Here is a 19,911-nt window from a genome sequence, read left to right on the forward strand (position 1 = left end):
CACTATTTTTTGTTTTCGTTTAAAAGGGTTAATTGGAAGTGTGCTGAACTTTAAATCGGTAAAATTGCGAGCAAAAAGCTCGTACTAGTATTTACTCGTATATACACGAGTCTGAATTGAATTAATAGGGATAATATATTAAATTGTCTTTATATGAGAATTAAATAAAATTCCACTTAGAAAAATCATATTTCGACTATTCTTGTGGATTAATAACAAAAAATTCGTGTATTTTATTGACGTAAGCCAGTTATCAATATAATTTTTATTTATCGCAATTTTACCGATTTTTATCTGAACCGGAAGTAGTACTTTTACTCTAGAGAATCGAGGTTTTTCTCAGAAACCCTTTAGTTTATTGAACTGAAATTTCATATCTATCAGTTTAAACTTCATTTAAATTTGAACCGTTTTGTCCAATCACTGGTTTTATTATATAACTAGTGTTGTGCCCGTTGAAATTTCAACGGGTCATTTCGGAAACAAATTGATAATCGGAATTGAAACATGGAATCGGAACTGAAACATGGATCGAAATCCGGAACTGAAAATGGAGTCCGTATCCGAAACAAAAAGGAATCCAGAACCGGAAATGAAAAAGGAATCGGGATGCAGAACTGAAAAAAGAACCGGGATCCGGAAATAAAATGGTAATCGGGATCCGGAACTAAAACAGTAATCGGGATCTGGAACTGAAATAGTAATCGGGATCCGGAACTGAGACAATAATCGAGGCTGCCGTACCGAAGGGGCGCCCCACCGGCCCCCCCCTCACCCCCCGGTGCCCTCGCGGCCGCCGCCCCCCCGTCCCCCCGCCGCCCTAGACGGCCGCCCCCTGGCCTGCCTCCCGACCCCTGGCCTTCCGCCCCTAGACGGCCGCCCTAAGGCTATTGCCGCGAGGCTGCGATCCCTAGACGGCCGCCCTGAGGCTACCGCAAATCGAAATCGAAATGGGTGGTTGCGGAAAGGAATTGAAATTACGAATTATGAATTACGAAGTGGTACATACGTCCTGTGCATCGCTGACTTCAGACCCCCCCCCACTTCCCCTTCATTTATACTTAACAAAAAAATAAATGAAAATGAAAGAAAAAAAATGAAACCGGGAATTTTAAAGTTATTTTATTTACATATTACTTTTACACGTTTCAGAAAAAAAATCTGCGGCGCATGAGCGTCGAGTTTCGTATTATTATTTTATTATTTTGTTTCTATTTACCTTGTACACAAGAATTGTACATTCTGAAAAAACTTTATAATTCCTTGAAAATATTAATGGTTATTTGAAGGAAAAAATACATTTTTTTTATATAGGGGTGTCCTGTTTTGAGTTCTGGGAAATATGGTCACCCCTACCTATGTATGTATGTATAAGGTCAGGTATCACTTTCTTCCAACTTTCGAAAAAAAATCACAACCATAAACATTTCCGAAATTCATACCAAGTTTCAGTTTGATATGACTAACGTCGTTCAAATGAATACCCGGTCATACACAAACACATTTTTTTTTGGTATTTGTATTCTTTATTTGACTAAGAGTTGATAACGTTTTCAATAGAATTCATAAACCAGAAGTAGTAATTTATTTAAAACAATATTTCATTATTATATTTTAAGGAATTTAGTTAAGTTATATTAAGTAATAAAAAATTTTGAACAAAGTCCGACAGCTAAAAGTACAACTTTTATCTTACTAAAAATCCAAAATGTGTGATTTTCTCTACATTAGCACCCAAACGAGAACGTTCTCATAGCCGGTATGTGTGTGTTAATACATACATATTATGTATATTAAGTCATCGCTTCTCCATAATACACCTAACGGAATCAATAACTCGATCCAAACACCTTCACATACCTAAGACACAATACATTGAACACAAATTAGAGATAACTGACTTTGTTGCAAATCTAATTAAAAGTAAAAATAAACTCCGTAAAATTTGGCAAACATCAAAAAATCCAGCATTGAAAACATTAATTAATAAGCTCACATATCAAATTAAAATTAGAATCAAAGAAATCAAAAATGAAGCTTGGTCTAAAAAATTAGAAAAATTGAGCTCAGTTGATGGCTCTCTATGGAAATTAGCTAAAGCGATTCGCAGGACAAAAAACTCGATTCCTCCATTAGATGATGCAGGAATCACAGTGACGCGTGATTGCGACAAAGCAGAACTATTATCAAAATCCTTCCAAAAACATCACACACTCACACAACATTACAATCACATACCAACGCATAATAAAGTCAACCGGTCCATTAAAATCATCACAAAATCTCCCACTAACAGTACTAAAAATATAAAATTGGTGCATCCGTGTGAAATCCAAAATATAATACGTAATTTAAAAAATAAAAAGGCACCTGGGCGAGATTCAATAGATAACATCACAATCAAACAACTTCCATTTAAAGCTTTAGTCTCACTATCTAAAATATTCAACGCATGTTTACTCACCGGGTATTTCCCAGAATACTGGAAAACAGCCAACGTAATTCCCATACTTAAGCCCGATAAAAGCTCAAAAAACCCGGCCAATTATCGACCCATTAGCTTACTTTGCACGCTTTCAAAAATTCTGGAAAAAATAATCTACACACGTTTACTTAAAGTCGTAAATAAGAAATTAATAAATGAACAATTCGGATTTCGCACTGGACATTCCACGACCCAACAACTAACAAGACTAACTGAACACGTGACGAAGAACTTTAATATGAAGAGAAGTACCGGAATGGTATGTCTCGACATAGAAAAGGCCTTCGACACGGTTTGGCACGATGGACTCATTCATAAGCTCCTTATTAACAAAATACCAAACTACCTAATTCTCATCATCAAATCGTACTTAACTCGTAGAAAGCTAGTGGTTAGCGTAAATAATGAATTATCGTCTCCAAAAATAATCGCAGCTGGCGTTCCGCAGGGGAGCTTGCTTGGCCCACTCTTGTTCTCCATATATATAAATAACATACCTATTCCAAAAAACTGTCACATAGCCCTATATGCAGATGATACAGCTTGCTTCACAAGTAGCAAAAAACCAGACACTATTCTTAAAAATCTTGAATTTGCAATTAAAACAATGACTGAACACTTCACTAAGTGGAAAATTCAAATTAATCAAACCAAAACAGACGCCATATTCTTTAGTGTTAGAAAACATAAGCCAAGTTCAGATCTGAAAATCCCCTCTGGAGAAAGTCTGAAATGGCAGTCAGTAATAAAATTTCGCTGCCTCACATTGAGGCAGCGAAATGCAAGGCGATGCGGTGTATATCCTCATTATATCCAATATTTAATCGCCATAGTTCTTTATCAACGCTAAATAAAATAAAATTATATCGCGCGCTCATATAATATTACCATTATTAACCTATGCTTCACCTGTATGGAATAACGCCTCGAATACTAACCTTTCCAAGCTCCAAGTAATACAAAATAAATCCCTTAAAATAATTTATAATACACCCATATATACTAACCTGAAAAAACTGCATGCTATATATAATATTCCGTTTGTTACAGACATTACTAACAAACTAACCAGTAGATTCTATGAAAGAATCACTAATAACCATACTAACACACTTGTGAAGAGTCTCGGTGATTACAATAAAATGTCTATACCCTTCAGGTATAAACACAGATTACCTAAACACAATCTGCTTTAGGTCATCGACTTTAGATAGTCTTTAATTAATATTATGTATTAGATGTATTATGAACATTTATAAGGGTTGTAAATAGGTTTTTGAGCTCTTTTTCCTATTATGCTTTAGATTAACATTAGAATAATATAATACTGTGATTACTAACCAAATTAAATTAAAATTGTAAAATAGAAAATGATCAGTAGATCAGTAGCTATTAAAATAGATAAAAGATGTACTGTGAACATAATTTCGTAATAATAAAAATCATTTAAAAATCAAAAAAAAAAGTCATCGCTTGGTAAAATCCGAATTTATTTTATGTAAACATACATACATAGGTACATATTGAATTTTTCAAATGAAATAATGGAACAATTTATTATTAGTTTTCGAAATACTAAATATATTTAAGATAATATAGAGCAATGGTAAAATTTTAGAAACTAAACCATTGTCCGTGTTCTTCACGGTTGGACTACATTGCCTTATTACGCACAGTTACGTTCAATGTCAAATTCTTTAGTTGCAAAACCTACTGCCACCACCACTATAACCATCGTTTTTCTTTTTAATATTTCAATATAAAAGCCACAATCATCGATGTATCATCATATCGAATTTTAAGCCTTCTGCATTCAGCACAAGTCTCAAATTCAAACAAAATGTTCGCCAAAGTAAGACCTACCCCATAAAATTACATAATTGTAAATTAATACTTTCAATCTTAATATAATTTTTATAAACACAGTTAGCAGTATTCATCGGTTTAGTGGCTATCTGCGGAGCATATCCTCTGGGATACGCTGGATATAACAACATTGGATATGGATATGGCCATAGTGGCTATGGGCATGCGACCTCATCCCAAAATATAGTCAGATTAGATGGACCATCACGTGCTTATTCTGGCCCAGAACACGGTTTGATCTACAATCAAGGTTATGGCTATGGTCATGGACACGGTCAATACTACGATGAATACGTAAGCAAATGTAATTACAGATTTCACACAATCATTTAGAATAATAAATAAATAGAATATGTAATTTTAAAGGCTCACCCCGCATACAAATTTGATTACGGAGTAAAGGACCATCATACCGGTGACAACAAGGAACAATGGGAAACCAGGGATGGGGATGTAGTCAAGGGTGGATATTCTCTTGTTGAGCCTGATGGTTCCATCAGGACTGTCCATTACACCGCTGATGATCATAATGGGTATTCATTATTTCTGAACGAATATACATACATACTATTATAATATATCATATGAATTATTAATTACTGTGTTTGTTCTTGTTATAGTTTCAACGCTGTAGTCCAACGTACACCAAATGCTCACCCAGCTCATCATCATAATCATTAAACAATGATAAGGTCTCCTATTTGAACTGAAATTGTTGATCCAGCTTAAGTGTAAACATATTTATGTTTCTGATCAATATTCTTTTTTTATTTGAATTTAATTTTACAATAAATTAATTGAATTTTCAATATTTTTTTATCTTTCATTATTGAATGTTGTATCATTGAACATATTTATCCTACATATTTACATACATACATATGTATCTAATTACAAAATAAAATAATGATTAATAGGTAATATCTAGTGCTTCCAATCCAGGAAGGTTACTGCAGCACCGAGATTGCGGTGCTGGGAATTTCCGATCCCGGGATCCCGGTGCTAGCACTGGGAAATCAAATGTATAAGAAAAAAAAGAAAAAAATGTTTTTTCATTTTTCAAAAACGTCAATTATATTTCGTAAACTCTCCCGATGTTTCACGTAAAAAATACTCTCATATCGGTATTCTTGTCTTGAGAGTTTGGCTAAATTCTTTAAATTTTAAGTTCGCATTCATAGCTAGATTTCTAGATTTTTAAGATTAAATAAAACACATCGTATAATGTAATTAAATAAAGTAAAAAACATCACTTTGATTCATTGATTCGTTTTTTACAAATATTTGTACCGTCTAGTAATTATTCATGGAAACAATCCACCTGATATAAAAACTGCAATTACATTGACTTATGTAAAAAAAATTCGCTTGTGACCAACCCACGACTTTATCTATGTATTTGACAAATAAAAAAAGGATAAAAACAAAATTCGATAATCAAACATACATACACACACGGTCAGACATACCTGCTATGTACATTTGTTTGCTCTACATTTGTACACCCGTTTCGACGCCGGCTTGCCGTTTCCAGATACAACGGCCTGTATTGTGTCGCAGATTTTTTGCTCAACTGCAATGATATTTGAAGCATATTTTGACTGATTCTAACTCAAAATCGAAATTCGCGCAGAATAAGATTCCCAGATCACTAAAACTCAACCGAATTTACTTAATGCTATTTAAATGGTAAGAGTATTTAAATTGGTTTCGCGATCTGGTAAAGCTTAAAGAGCAGCACTTCTCAATGTTGAGCGGTTATATGTTTACAGCCGACTAATTTAAAATAGCATCCAAATCAGATTGAAGATCATGGAATCACAAAAGGCAACAATATATTTGAATAATTTGAGATCTTAAACAGACAATAAGAATTCACAGTTCTGAATAACCTTGAAGATATAATTTCTAAATATGCTAAAAATGAAGAGCTGAAGACTTAAATTAGAACCTTGTGGAACACCAGAATGAATAGGCTCTTCCAAAACTTTGCGGCAATATGAAACGCAAAGTAGGATTTTATAAGGTTTGAAAAAATATCTGATAATCCCAGACAGCTTTATTTTATAAGAAAAATCTGGTGATTAACAATATTAAATGGCTTTCTTGAAATCCGTATAGACAGCATCAACCTGTCCTCTGACATTAAGTGATTTTGTAAAAAAAAATGACAGATAGTAAATTTGTAACTGTCGGTCGGGTCCGTCTAAAACCATGCTGTTGATCAATAAGAAAATAGTTACCGTGCTTATAAAAATACTAGCTTTATTACCCGGCTTTGCCCGGGTTGTATAAAAAAAAAATAAAAAAAAAAATAAGTAAATTATTTGTTTTATTAGGAGCGGCGCCCCAACAGGGGCCCCATGGGGGCCGCGCCCCCTTTGGCGGGGCCCTATGGGGGCTGCGTCCCCTTCAGCGGGGCTCCATAGGGGCTGCGCCCCCTGTGGCGCCTTCGGCGGGGCCCCTGCGCAAAAAAAGTAAATAAATCGAACGTGTTGTTCCCACCCGACCTACGACGGACCCAACCAATGACCACCCAACCACGCACTGGCACATACACCAAACATTATTGTTTTATATGTAAGATTTGTTTATAATTATTTCAAAGAGTTTAGCAGGAGAGGAAAGAACGACTAAAGGTCTATTTGTTACCTGTCACCCTTTTTGAAAACGGGAATCACTTTATAGATTTTCCATTGGTAGTCTCCCATTAAGGACTTAGTGAGACTACTCAATCGGACAAAGTCTGCTCTTGCAATACAGCGTTTGGTGGCCTATGTACGGGTCTACGTGACGAGCCAGAATGTTAAATTACAGAAAACACAAATATCGGAAGGCAAAGATTGAAAATCGAAAGATCTTAAGTCGAAAGATCAAAAAAAAAAAGGTTGCATGGTAAACGGTACATACTCACTTAATTTGCGCGAGCAGGGTACAACAGGAACAAGAGGAACAGGCTTTTCCTCCCATATTCTGCGCGCGCACATTAATACGGGGGGAAGGGGGAAGCCTGTTCCTCTTGTTCCTGTTGTATCCTGCTCGCGCAAATTAAGTGAGTATGTACATGAGTATGTACCGTTTACCATGCACCCTTTTTTTGATCTTTCGACTTAAGATCATTCGATTTTCGATCTTTGCCTTCCGATATTTGCGTTTTCTGTAATTTAACATTCTGGCTCGTCACGCAGACCGCCTATTATGTACATATGTATGTAAATACATACATTTACAATGTAAATTTTACATAAATTCATACCTATTTACTGAAAGTACTCAAGTTTTTTCAGTTTCAATAATTTGTTTTCAGTTCAATTTTCAAACTGGCTAATATTATAATGTTGTGTAATACTCTGAGTTATATGTATTTACATACATTTAATTATGTACTAATAAGTAAATTATAATACTAACCTAACTAGTTAGTTAGGCTAGTATTATAATTTATAGCTATAATTCGTAACTACTAAACATATGTATGTACAAACATTACGAATTAAAGATTTACAATAGTTTTTTACATGAACATAATATTATACATGCATATACATACATATGTATATGTATGTGTATACATTAAAATCTTCTGTGACTAAATGATATTTTTTATTGGAATAATGCATACATACATATGTATGTATACATATATATATGTACGTATGAAAGTCGTACGCACATGAGACATTTCTCCACTTGGAGTCGTAATGTTTGTGGGAAAATTTAAAATCTCATAATCATAGCTATGTATGTACATGTGTATATTCAAATGTGCGTTGCAAGAAAACGACAACTTTTATGCCAACTATTATTTTTATATTCATAGTACAAATAGTATATGTATGTACCTACCTATGATAGTAAATAATTGCATAATTAATTTTGCAGTAGAATAACACCAAAATCGTACTAAAGAATACATATTGTTTAATATTTTAATGTATTGCGTGTACATATGGGTTAAATTTTGTATATATGTACATAAATGTACATATTTATTTGCTCACCAATCAAAATATTTAACACATTTACGAAATCCACTTGAAAATAATATTATTTAAGGCTAAATCTCCCTTCCTCCGAAAAAAATCAGTATGAAAGTGTCGGAATTGAACGATCGATATGAAATGTTATCGCATGTCGTTACGTTCGTCAATGCGTTCATTGTTCAGGGTTACCCAATTACAGCAATACCCTGCACAAAGCAATGATTATTGACTATAAAAGCTGAAGTAACACAACAAGTAGACACATTCGATAAGGAGCTTTTACAGAGTAAGCACTACCGTTCACCTCCAGAGCAATTATGTTTACAAAAGTAAGTTCAGTTGAACGTTATGATTATAATACGTTTTATAACTTTGGAAAGTGATATTTTGAAACTGTTTTTATTTAAATTTATAGGTATTTTTCTTCTTTGGTTTGGTGGCGATGTGCAGAGCATGGCCGTTGGACTACGGTTATGGCCATGGTCATGCTGTATCTACACAAAATATCTATAGACATGATGGACCGTCTCATATCGTAGGTCATGATTACGGACATGGACACGGACACGGACATGATGAATATGTACGAACTTAATTTTTTTTCATTTGTTTTTATTTTAATCGCTCAGTATTAATGTTAGTGTGTTTTATGTTTTAGGCTTATCCCTTGTATAAATTCGATTATGGTGTGAAAGATTACCACACTGGCGATAATAAGCAACAGTGGGAATCTAGGGATGGTGATGTAACCAAAGGAGGATATTCGCTAGCTGAACATGACAGGTCTATCAAGAGGGAGCAAGTTTTCGTCAGTGGACATCATGGGTGTGTATTGAAAAAAAATGCTTAATCGAATAATGTTATTTTATTAAAATTTAATATTTTTATTTCATGATGATTTTTTGTTTTGTTTTAGTATCAACCAAGGATACCATTACTGAATTATATTGAAATTGATGCCAACTGAATGAAATACATTTGAAAAGTTTTAAAAAAAATTATATATTTATTAAATTCTTCTTCCCTTATACTATAATTTTTTTCAATAAATATTATTTTTTAATATATTTTATGGTTTTATATTATTAACTTTTTTTAATACCCATTAATAACCATTACATAACAACTTTATGAAAAAATAATGCATTTGTAATTTGTATGTACTATACATAGGTACATACATATGTAACAATTCGTATTGAATATTCTACATTACAAATTATAAAATAAAATTTGTATGTGTGTATGTACATACACGTGTATATAAATTTTTACTTAATAATTTGTCGTAATTTTTCTCAATAATAAATTCTATTAGAAATCAATTTTATGAAGGTATTAAAAAAACTAGTTTAATGAAAGGAACATATATGTGTTATTTTGTCTTAAATACATACATATGTAAGTGTGCTATAGTTTGTGGAATACGACTTCTACGTTTTTCATATTGATTGAATGTTAACTTCTATATTAATGATTTAATGGATTTATTCTCGCAATAAATGGAATGTAGATTCTGTTTTAAAAAACAATGGCTTCCATATCAAATTGAAATGCCATAAAAATATTGCATAATAATTGTCGTTTCAAAACAGTGAACAATCAGAAATAAATTTCAGATTTAAATAATAAATAAACATAAACTGCGGAGCTGCAACACCCCAATGTCACCGACCAAAAATAATAGTATATTTCGAGATATAAGTCTAAAATCAATCCTAATATATAAAATTATTGAAAGATTGAAATATGAATTGATCAGGAGGTGATAAAAAATTCGGATGTGACCAACCGATGACCTTATCTATGTATGTATGTATTTGAGAAATATAAGAAGTATAAAAAACAAAATTCGATAATGAAACATGCATACACGTTCACACATACCGGACAAATGTAAGGAAACTTCCGGTTTACGAATTCTAGTCAAAACATTATCAGCTCTAAATTAGTACATTTTTTTTATAATTTTTTACTTTTCTATGAGGAAAAAATTCCACTTCCGGTTTATTAAATGTAATGATTTTTTTTTATTTTCATCACTTGATACAAAAATTATACTTGAATCGAGAAGAGCACATATATTTACAGGGTCGAAGAAAGTAGTTAAAAAATAAGAGGATACATATTAGGGGAGATACTATTTCCAGTTAGTTTAAAAATTTACGTCGTATCGATAACCATTTCAGTAACCGATACCAAGTTTCAGTTTGATTGGACTAACGGTGTTCAAAAATATCACCAAAATACACAGACACACATTTATTTATTTATTATAATAATGACAATAAAATGACTAGTGTGGCCTGACAGGTTGCCCCAAAGCGTCACACCAGTTTTACAAAACAAAAGAAAGAAAATAACAAAATAAAAACAATAAAAATTTCAATCATTCATCTCATTCAAATAGTCTCGTGATGAGTCTCAAGAAAGTAACCAGCTCATCAACATGACAATTGAACAGGTCCAAATGCCCATCAATCACATTAAGGAACCGGATAGCCTTTGCAAGAGACGAGTTATTTGATTTTTGATTTTTAAATTCTTTTTATTATTACGAAATTATGTTCACAATACATCTTATATCTATTTTAATAGCTACTGATCTACTGATCATTTTCTATTTTACAATTTAATTTAATTTGGTTATTAATCACAGTATTATATTATTCTAATGTTAATCTAAAGCATAATAGGAAAAAGAGCTCAAAAACCTATTTACAATCCTAGACGAGTTATTGAAAGCAGACGTTTTCGCAGGAATAGCTTGGAAAAGTAAATGATGACGCAAAGCTCTACCGTATTCAGGCGCCGAAAATTTAAATTCTGTATTTAATTTAAAATTTAATTTTCTGATCAGTAATCGATTCTGAGTTTGAATCAGTCAAAATCTCTATTATCAAAATAGCTATTCAAGAAGTGAAACATATTGTGAAAGCATATCCAATGCTAGAAGAAAACAAACTACTAGTAGAATTTAGCGTATTCTATTCTGAAACAGAAATGCATCAGTTTACTGTTTTAATAGGTTTATTAAATTTTATTTGTAAAAATAACTTATCCGAAATATTTTGTGAATTATCAAAACTTGTTCAAATATCCCTTACTTTTCTGACGACAGCAGCAGAACCTGAATTTGGCTTTTCTTCATTAAATAGAATAAAAACTTTTTTAAGATGATTTCCATGGAAAAGAAAATGTATTCAATATGAGTAATTTTAACGATAGAGTAATTGACTTATTTTCTGAAGAAAAAATTAGGAGAATGTTTATATTTAGGTATTATATTTTCCAGAATACTTTTCTGAACTGATCAAATAAATTATAAATTAAAGACTTTAGCTTATTGTTTTAAGTAAATTAGCCCAACATCATGAAACGCAGTATTTACAGCCATACGCCTCAATCAATAAAGCGTTCTTATGTAGCTCCGATCGCAACAATCGTTATATACCTACATTAACTACATAGCTTTATTACCCGGCTTCGCTCGGTATTTGTAATATAAACCGCTTAAACATGACTAATCTAATAGTAAACATTTAATTAAACTTCTTTTATTAGTTTTATTTTATATAAATGTATTTGAATACTCGTTTGTTTTTTTTATTAAATTGACTGTCACGAACAAACAAACATATATAGTAAGTCTCTTATAAAAAATACCGGAGCCTTCGCCCCCAGCGCCTCCGTCGCTCCGGGGCCTTCGGCCCCAGCACCGCCGACGCCAGCACTCCGGCGCCCCCGATGCCTTCGGCACCCCGGGGGCTTCGCCCCCAGCGCTTCCGACGCCGCCGACGCCTCCGGCGCCCCCAACGCCACCGATGCCTCCGGAACCCTAGGGCCTTCGCCCCCAGCACTGCCGACGCCTCCGGCGCCCTCAACGCCCCCAGCGCCCCCGATGCCCCCGGCGCCTCCGTCGCTCCGGGGATTTCGGCCCCAGCGCCGCCGACGCCTCCGGCGCCCGGAGTACAAATATGAAAAAAAAATGAAAAATTTGAAAAAAATGAAAAATATGTAAAAAATGAAAAACATGAAAAAAACTGAAAAAAACTGAAAAAAAAGAAAAAAATTAAAATATGAAAAAAAAAGAAAAATATGACAAAAATGAAAAAAAAAAATTGTTCCCCATACTGGTTGATGGTTGATCGTCCGTTACATACAAATATATATATATATATATATATATACAAATATACATATATATATATATATATATATATATATATATATATATATATATATATATATATATATATATATATATATATATATATATATATATATATATATATATATATATATATATATATATATATATATATATATATATTTAGCGACAGTCCGTTTTTATAAATAGTATTATTACATACATTTTTTCATTTATCAGAATTTCTCGAGAAAATTGAAAAGTAAAATCGAAAATTATCATTACTCAAGAAATGAAAATCACCGAGAAATCAGAATGCCTAGCTTTAACGATATACTCACTGACTATAGTTGGTGAAGTAATGCGTCATACGAAGCGTTCTGCTCCATTAACGAGCATTTTTCTTATGAAAATCGACAATAAACAAACTGAACTTCGAAATTTTGAAAGCAATATATCAATTATTGTTACATGCAGCGATTTTCAATGTTACATTCCTGTATATATTTATTACACAACTTGTGCAACAACAAACAACACTACCTCTCGCCATACATAATTTCCTTTTAGTATTTTCAGTATATAAGCGGTTGCTGACCAGCCTAACATCATACTCAGTTCAGAGCTTCAATTGAATAGTCAATAAGCACTAAACAACCCTTGAAAAAATGTTCGCAAAGGTATAATCAACCCTTGATTCAATTTCATTATTGATCGGGTTTTACTTTGATAGTGTGAATAATTTTAAATATTTTTTACATGTAGCTCGCCGTTTTCATTGGCTTGGCTGCAGTATGCGCCGCATATCCTTTGGAATATGCTGGACATGGACATGGACATGCTATCTCAACCCAAAACATCGTGAGACACGATGGACCTTCTCACATTTATCCTGTATCAGGACACGATGAAGGCCACGGACATGGATATGAACACGGATATGGACACGGCCACGGACACTCCTATGATGAATACGTAAGGCATATTTTTTTATTTACAAACTAATGAATGGTAGTTTTTCCTAATGTTAAATTAATTAATGTGTTTTTAAATTTAGGCTCATCCATCTTACAAATTCGACTATGGAGTGAAGGATCATCATACCGGTGACAACAAGAACCAATGGGAATCCAGAGACGGAGATGTTGTCAAGGGAGAATATTCTCTCGTAGAACCTGACGGTTCCATCAGAACTGTACACTACACTGCTGATAAGCACAGCGGGTTTGTATAATATATATGTACATACATATATTCAAATATGTATTAAAAATGCAATATAATAAATGGTTTTTTATATGATTTATTCACTTTTAATTTCAGATTCAACGCATTGGTACATCGCACCACCAACATCCATCCTCAACACTACAACACTCATCATTATTAATTTGTAGAAAAAAACGAATCGGATTGATATTGTACATATGTGATATATTTTTATTTTCTATTGAATGCAAAACGCTTTTAACTATTCTTATAAAATAAATATTTATATATTTTGGAGCAAAATTGCATTTTCTGTTTATTAAAAAAATGTATTCGTACATTTTTTAGCCCCTTAACCTAAATGTTGAATTTTAAGTCAATAACTTTAGTCGTATTTGAAATATCAACTTTCATTACACAAGTGTAATATAAAAACATAATATTTAAAATTTTACATTATTTTTAAATGAAACGAAATATTTTTATTAGTACCTACATACATAATATGTACATATGTATGTATGTACATCTTAATGGTGACCCTCCTCATAAAAGTGTAATTATGTATAATAATTGAATTAATTGTATGAATAGTATAGTATTCATACAATTTAGTAGCAATTTATGATTGTCTAAATTATTTAATTTATTAATGAAATATGTAGTTACAATAGACTCTTAATAACAATTGTACAATTTGGGGATTGATTTGTTACCTCATATAACAATGAAAAGAATATATTCAATTTTGGTGCACAAATTTTCATAAATATTATGTAAAATTGAGAAAATATCTATTACGATTCAATATAGCAACTTAGTTATGCACTTTTTTATAGAATTGAAATATTTTTTTTCAAAACGCCACACATTGTTATATTATTGCACGATAAGTTGCAATACTATTTGCATATTGTTGTCGCTTTTCTCATGTTCACTATCACTCGTCTCTCGACGCTCCGTGAGAACGGACGTGCCGAAGACGTACTCTCTGTGCGAGCGCTCATAATACAGCGATACGCCATACCGTCAAAAAAACCACACCTTTTAACATACACCACAAACACCCCCCACAAAACGAACACCAAACGAACACATGTTGGCACCATGCGAGGATCCAACCTGAAAAAGCGAATTAAGAAGACACTGATAACTACAACCGAAGCTCCTCAACCAGGCTGCTCTCAGACCGCTCAGATGGAGACCGAGTGGCAGTTTCCAAAACATACGGCAAAGAACGTGAAAGATGTTGCTCCTGAATTTAAAATTCAGGAGAAAAACAAATTTGAAGGGCTCTTGGAAGTTTCCGATGTCCCCAGAAGCGGTGGAAGAATCCCGCCCATCATCATGACAGCTACTGGCGCTCACGGCAGCATGATCGAGTCGATCAAGAAGTTTATAAAAGACTTCACAATGACTTACATTGGTCAAAATAATGTCAAGATACAATGTAAAAGTCTTGAAGACTTTAAAAAACTTCGGGATGGATTGACACCAGACCGACAATTCCATACCTTTTCCAGGAAGGAGGAAAAGGAAATAAAAAGTGTCGTACGTGGCTTGCCGAAATTGCCGGAAGCTGATATTAAAGATGACATCATCAGACAGGGATTCCCTGTAACCAAAGTCATACAGATGAAGACGAAGGAGCCTAGGAGCAACGCCACCGAGCTATACTTGGTGTTCTTCGAGCCATCGGTATCGGCAAAGAAGATTAAAGAAATCCGGTACATCTGTTACACAAAGGTCAGTGTCGTTAAATATACTAGTAAATCACAAAATATTACTCGATGTTTCAGATGCCAAGAATATGGACACGCTGCGGAAAAACTGCAATCGGCAGGCCAAGTGCGTCAAATGTGCCGGCACTCACCTCACCGCACAATGCAATCAAGGAATAGTTACCCCTGCTGTCTGCTCAGGCTGTTCAGGATCTCACCCCGCTAACTTCAAAGACTGTCCAAAAAGACAGAGCTATCTGAAAATGCTGGAATCGAGGAAGAATCGAGCATCAATTGTCAAAGCCAACCCTTGGAAACTCCCAGTGGCGCAGCCACAAAATATCCCGGTCGTTAACGATCATAACTTCCCAAAGCTACCGACCATTAAAACTCCTTCACCAAATATCCCAAATATCCCTAAAAAACCCCACCAACCAACCAATCCCAACATTCAACCAACAACAGACCTAACTTCCATGGCGTCTATGACGAAGATGTTGAAGATCCTCCAGGAGATTCGTGCCAAGGCCAGCGGTTGCACCGACAAACTAGAGCTGGCACTCATGCTTGTCGAATATCTCGATGTCTTTGATTAACGGGAGGCGCCTGAACATTCTAGCGTGGAATGCTCGTGGACTTAAGAATAAGATTGACGAACTAGAGTCGGCGATCGGTGAGTACTGTGTTGACATAGTTTTAATCTCCGAGACCTTCTTAAAACCTCATATCCGTATTAACCTACCTAACTTTAACTGCTATCGCGAAGACCAAGAACAGCATGGAGGGGGAGTTGCCATTTTTATAAAATCGTCAATTAAACATTATCGCGTAATAACTCCGCCACTAAAAAATTTAGAACTAACCGCCATCGAACTAACAATTAACAACACCCGTCACATAGTAGAATCCGCTTACAATCCTCCCCAAAAACGATTATTGGCATCCGATCTTAACAAAATATTTAACATTGGTAGTTCGGTAGTGGTAGCTGGTGACTTTAATGCCAAACATCCGTTATGGAGTTGCGTAAACACTGACCAACAAGGCACAACTCTTTTTAAATACCTTCAACTAACAGATACAATCTTACTTCATCCGGATACATACACACACTATCCCACAAATAACTCACAACCATCCACACTAGATCTTGTCCTCGTCAAGAACTGCCCAAAAATATCGACACCAAATGCCCTTCAAACCCTGTCGTCTGATCATCTCCCGATAATCTTCTCAATCGACGGGAAACCCGAGGAAATCATCAAGCATAGTTGGGATTACGGGAGAGCTAACTGGCGAGAGTTCAAGTCGTACATAAATGACCAAACCATTCTAACTTCTACCACACTCACAAACAAAACCGAAATCGACAGCTCCATAATACACCTAACGGAATCAATAACTCGATCCAAACACCTTCACATACCTAAGACACAATACATTGAACACAAATTAGAGATAACTGACTTTGTTGCAAATCTAATTAAAAGTAAAAATAAACTCCGTAAAATTTGGCAAACATCAAAAAGTCCAGCATTGAAAACATTAATTAATAAGCTCACATATCAAATTAAAATTAGAATCAAAGAAATAAAAAATGAAGTTTGGTCTAAAAAATTAGAAAAATTGAGCTCAGTTGATGGCTCTCTATGGAAATTAGCTAAAGCGATTCGCAGGACAAAAAACTCGATTCCTCCATTAGATGATGCAGGAATCACAGTGACGCGTGATTGCGACAAAGCAGAACTATTATCAAAATCCTTCCAAAAACATCACACACTCACACAACATTACAATCACATACCAACGCATAATAAAGTCAACCGGTCCATTAAAATCATCACAAAATCTCCCACTAACAGTACTAAAAATATAAAATTGGTGCATCCGTGTGAAATCCAAAATATAATACGTAATTTAAAAAATAAAAAGGCACCTGGGCGAGATTCAATAGATAACATCACAATCAAACAACTTCCATTTAAAGCTTTAGTCTCACTATCTAAAATATTCAACGCATGTTTACTCACCGGGTATTTCCCAGAATACTGGAAAACAGCCAACGTAATTCCCATACTTAAGCCCGATAAAAGCTCAAAAAATAAAAGCTCATATAAATGACATACCTATTCCAAAAAACTGTCACATAGCCCTATATGCAGATGATACAGCTTGCTTCACAAGTAGCAAAAAACCAGACACTATTCTTAAAAATCTTGAATTTGCAATTAAAACAATGACTGAACACTTCACTAAGTGGAAAATTCAAATTAATCAAACCAAAACAGACGCCATATTCTTTAGTGTTAGAAAACATAAGCCAAGTTCAGATCTGAAAATCCCCTCTGGAGAAAGTCTGAAATGGCAGTCAGTAATAAAATATTTAGGAGTAACGTTTGATAAAAGAATGAGATGGGCACCTCACATTGAGGCAGCGAAATGCAAGGCGATGCGGTGTATATCCTCATTATATCCAATATTTAATCGCCATAGTTCTTTATCAACGCTAAATAAAATAAAATTATATCGCGCGCTCATATAATATTACCATTATTAACCTATGCTTCACCTGTATGGAATAACGCCTCGAATACTAACCTTTCCAAGCTCCAAGTAATACAAAATAAATCCCTTAAAATAATTTATAATACACCCATATATACTAACCTGAAAAAACTGCATGCTATATATAATATTCCGTTTGTTACAGACATTACTAACAAACTAACCAGTAGATTCTATGAAAGAATCACTAATAACCATACTAACACACTTGTGAAGAGTCTCGGTGATTACAATAAAATGTCTATACCCTTCAGGTATAAACACAGATTACCTAAACACAATCTGCTTTAGGTCATCGACTTTAGATAGTCTTTAATTAATATTATGTATTAGATGTATTATGAACATTTATAAGGGTTGTAAATAGGTTTTTGAGCTCTTTTTCCTATTATGCTTTAGATTAACATTAGAATAATATAATACTGTGATTACTAACCAAATTAAATTAAAATTGTAAAATAGAAAATGATCAGTAGATCAGTAGCTATTAAAATAGATAAAAGATGTATTGTGAACATAATTTCGTAATAATAAAAATCATTTAAAAAAAAAATCATGTTCACTATAAAACCGGTAACAACCGGACAAATTGACACATTCGAAGCTTCAATACCGTAACGGTGAAAGGGTTAACGCGCCGTAAAAATGATTGCTAAAGTTAGTCATTACTTGTATGAAATAATATAATTATTAAACACGCTTGACAGTAAATGTATCGCTGCAATATTTCTTCCATTTCATAATAGGTAATACTTTTTGCTGCATTCCTAACAATCTGTTCGACTGGAATACTCCAGACATGGACATGCAATTTCAACTCAAAATATTCTGAGACACGATGGACCGTCACATGAATATATTGGACACACTCAAGGCTACGATCGTGGAATTAGTTTCGGGCATGGACATAATAATGGACAATATTACGATGAATATGTATTATTTAATATGTCTTAAAAAATATATAATAATTTTTGTTAATATTTTTTTAATTATAGGCCCATCCCGCATATAAATTCGATTACGGTGTGACGGATCATTATACCGGTGATAGTAAAACTCAATGGGAATCTAGAGATGGTGATGTTGTCAAAGGACAATATTCCTTAGTAGAACCTGATGGTTCTATCAGGACTGTGCACTACACGGCTGATGACCATAATGGGTAAATAATATGAACAAAAAATTTATTTACGTAATGAAATCGCATTCACTCATATTTTACGATGAGTAGTCATGTACATAGAACGTTTCCAATATTACATATTACTATGTATTACTGAATGGTGAATAACATGTACTTATGTATGTGTGTATGTACATATATATATATATATATATATATATATATATATATATATATATATATATATATATATATATATATATATATATATATATATATATATATATATATATATATATATATATATATATATATATATATATATATATATATATATATATTCTTTTTGTTTATTTTAAAAGGTTCAATGCTATTATTCATCGTACTCCTAATACTCACCATGGACACTACCATTATTGAAAAACTTTATTTGTATTCTCATTAAAACTCTACTCTACAAAACAATACTTGTATGTGTATACAAATGAAAAAAAAATCATTTGATTCTTTTTTTATAAATATTGTGTGTGTGAAGTTTATATTTTTATAAAATTATTTGTATAAAATAAAACCACAGAAACCGTTCCATTATAGTATACAATATTAATTCAATCAACACATAAAAAGAAATGCGATCAGGAAGGGTGTAGTAATAACTATCAAGTAATACAATAATGATCCATTGACACGTTTTTCCTTTGAGAAAATGAACTGAACAGTGAAAATATCGTACTGTTTTTTTATGTATATGTATGTGTAGATATTAATACATGTGTATTTTTATAATGTGTATGCGCATCGTGAGA

General features: G+C 33.4%; 2 protein-coding genes across 2 annotated transcripts; both read left to right on the forward strand.

Annotated features, from left to right (window-relative positions):
• Positions 1 to 4,325: 4,325 nt before the first annotated feature.
• Positions 4,326 to 9,275, forward strand: LOC143909609 (uncharacterized). Its single transcript, XM_077427684.1, has 7 exons — positions 4,326 to 4,337; positions 4,412 to 4,645; positions 4,718 to 4,884; positions 4,972 to 5,015; positions 8,880 to 8,917; positions 8,993 to 9,159; positions 9,251 to 9,275. Exons 1-7 carry the CDS (start codon positions 4,326 to 4,328, stop codon positions 9,273 to 9,275), a joined length of 687 nt encoding a protein of 228 aa, XP_077283810.1.
• A 3,877-nt stretch (positions 9,276 to 13,152) lies between these two features.
• Positions 13,153 to 13,874, forward strand: LOC143909617 (uncharacterized). Its single transcript, XM_077427696.1, has 4 exons — positions 13,153 to 13,164; positions 13,250 to 13,459; positions 13,542 to 13,708; positions 13,808 to 13,874. Exons 1-4 carry the CDS (start codon positions 13,153 to 13,155, stop codon positions 13,872 to 13,874), a joined length of 456 nt encoding a protein of 151 aa, XP_077283822.1.
• Positions 13,875 to 19,911: the final 6,037 nt, after the last annotated feature.

This window comes from Arctopsyche grandis, chromosome 1 (assembly GCF_051622035.1).
Source record: "Arctopsyche grandis isolate Sample6627 chromosome 1, ASM5162203v2, whole genome shotgun sequence".
Lineage (NCBI taxonomy): Eukaryota > Metazoa > Arthropoda > Insecta > Trichoptera > Hydropsychidae > Arctopsyche > Arctopsyche grandis.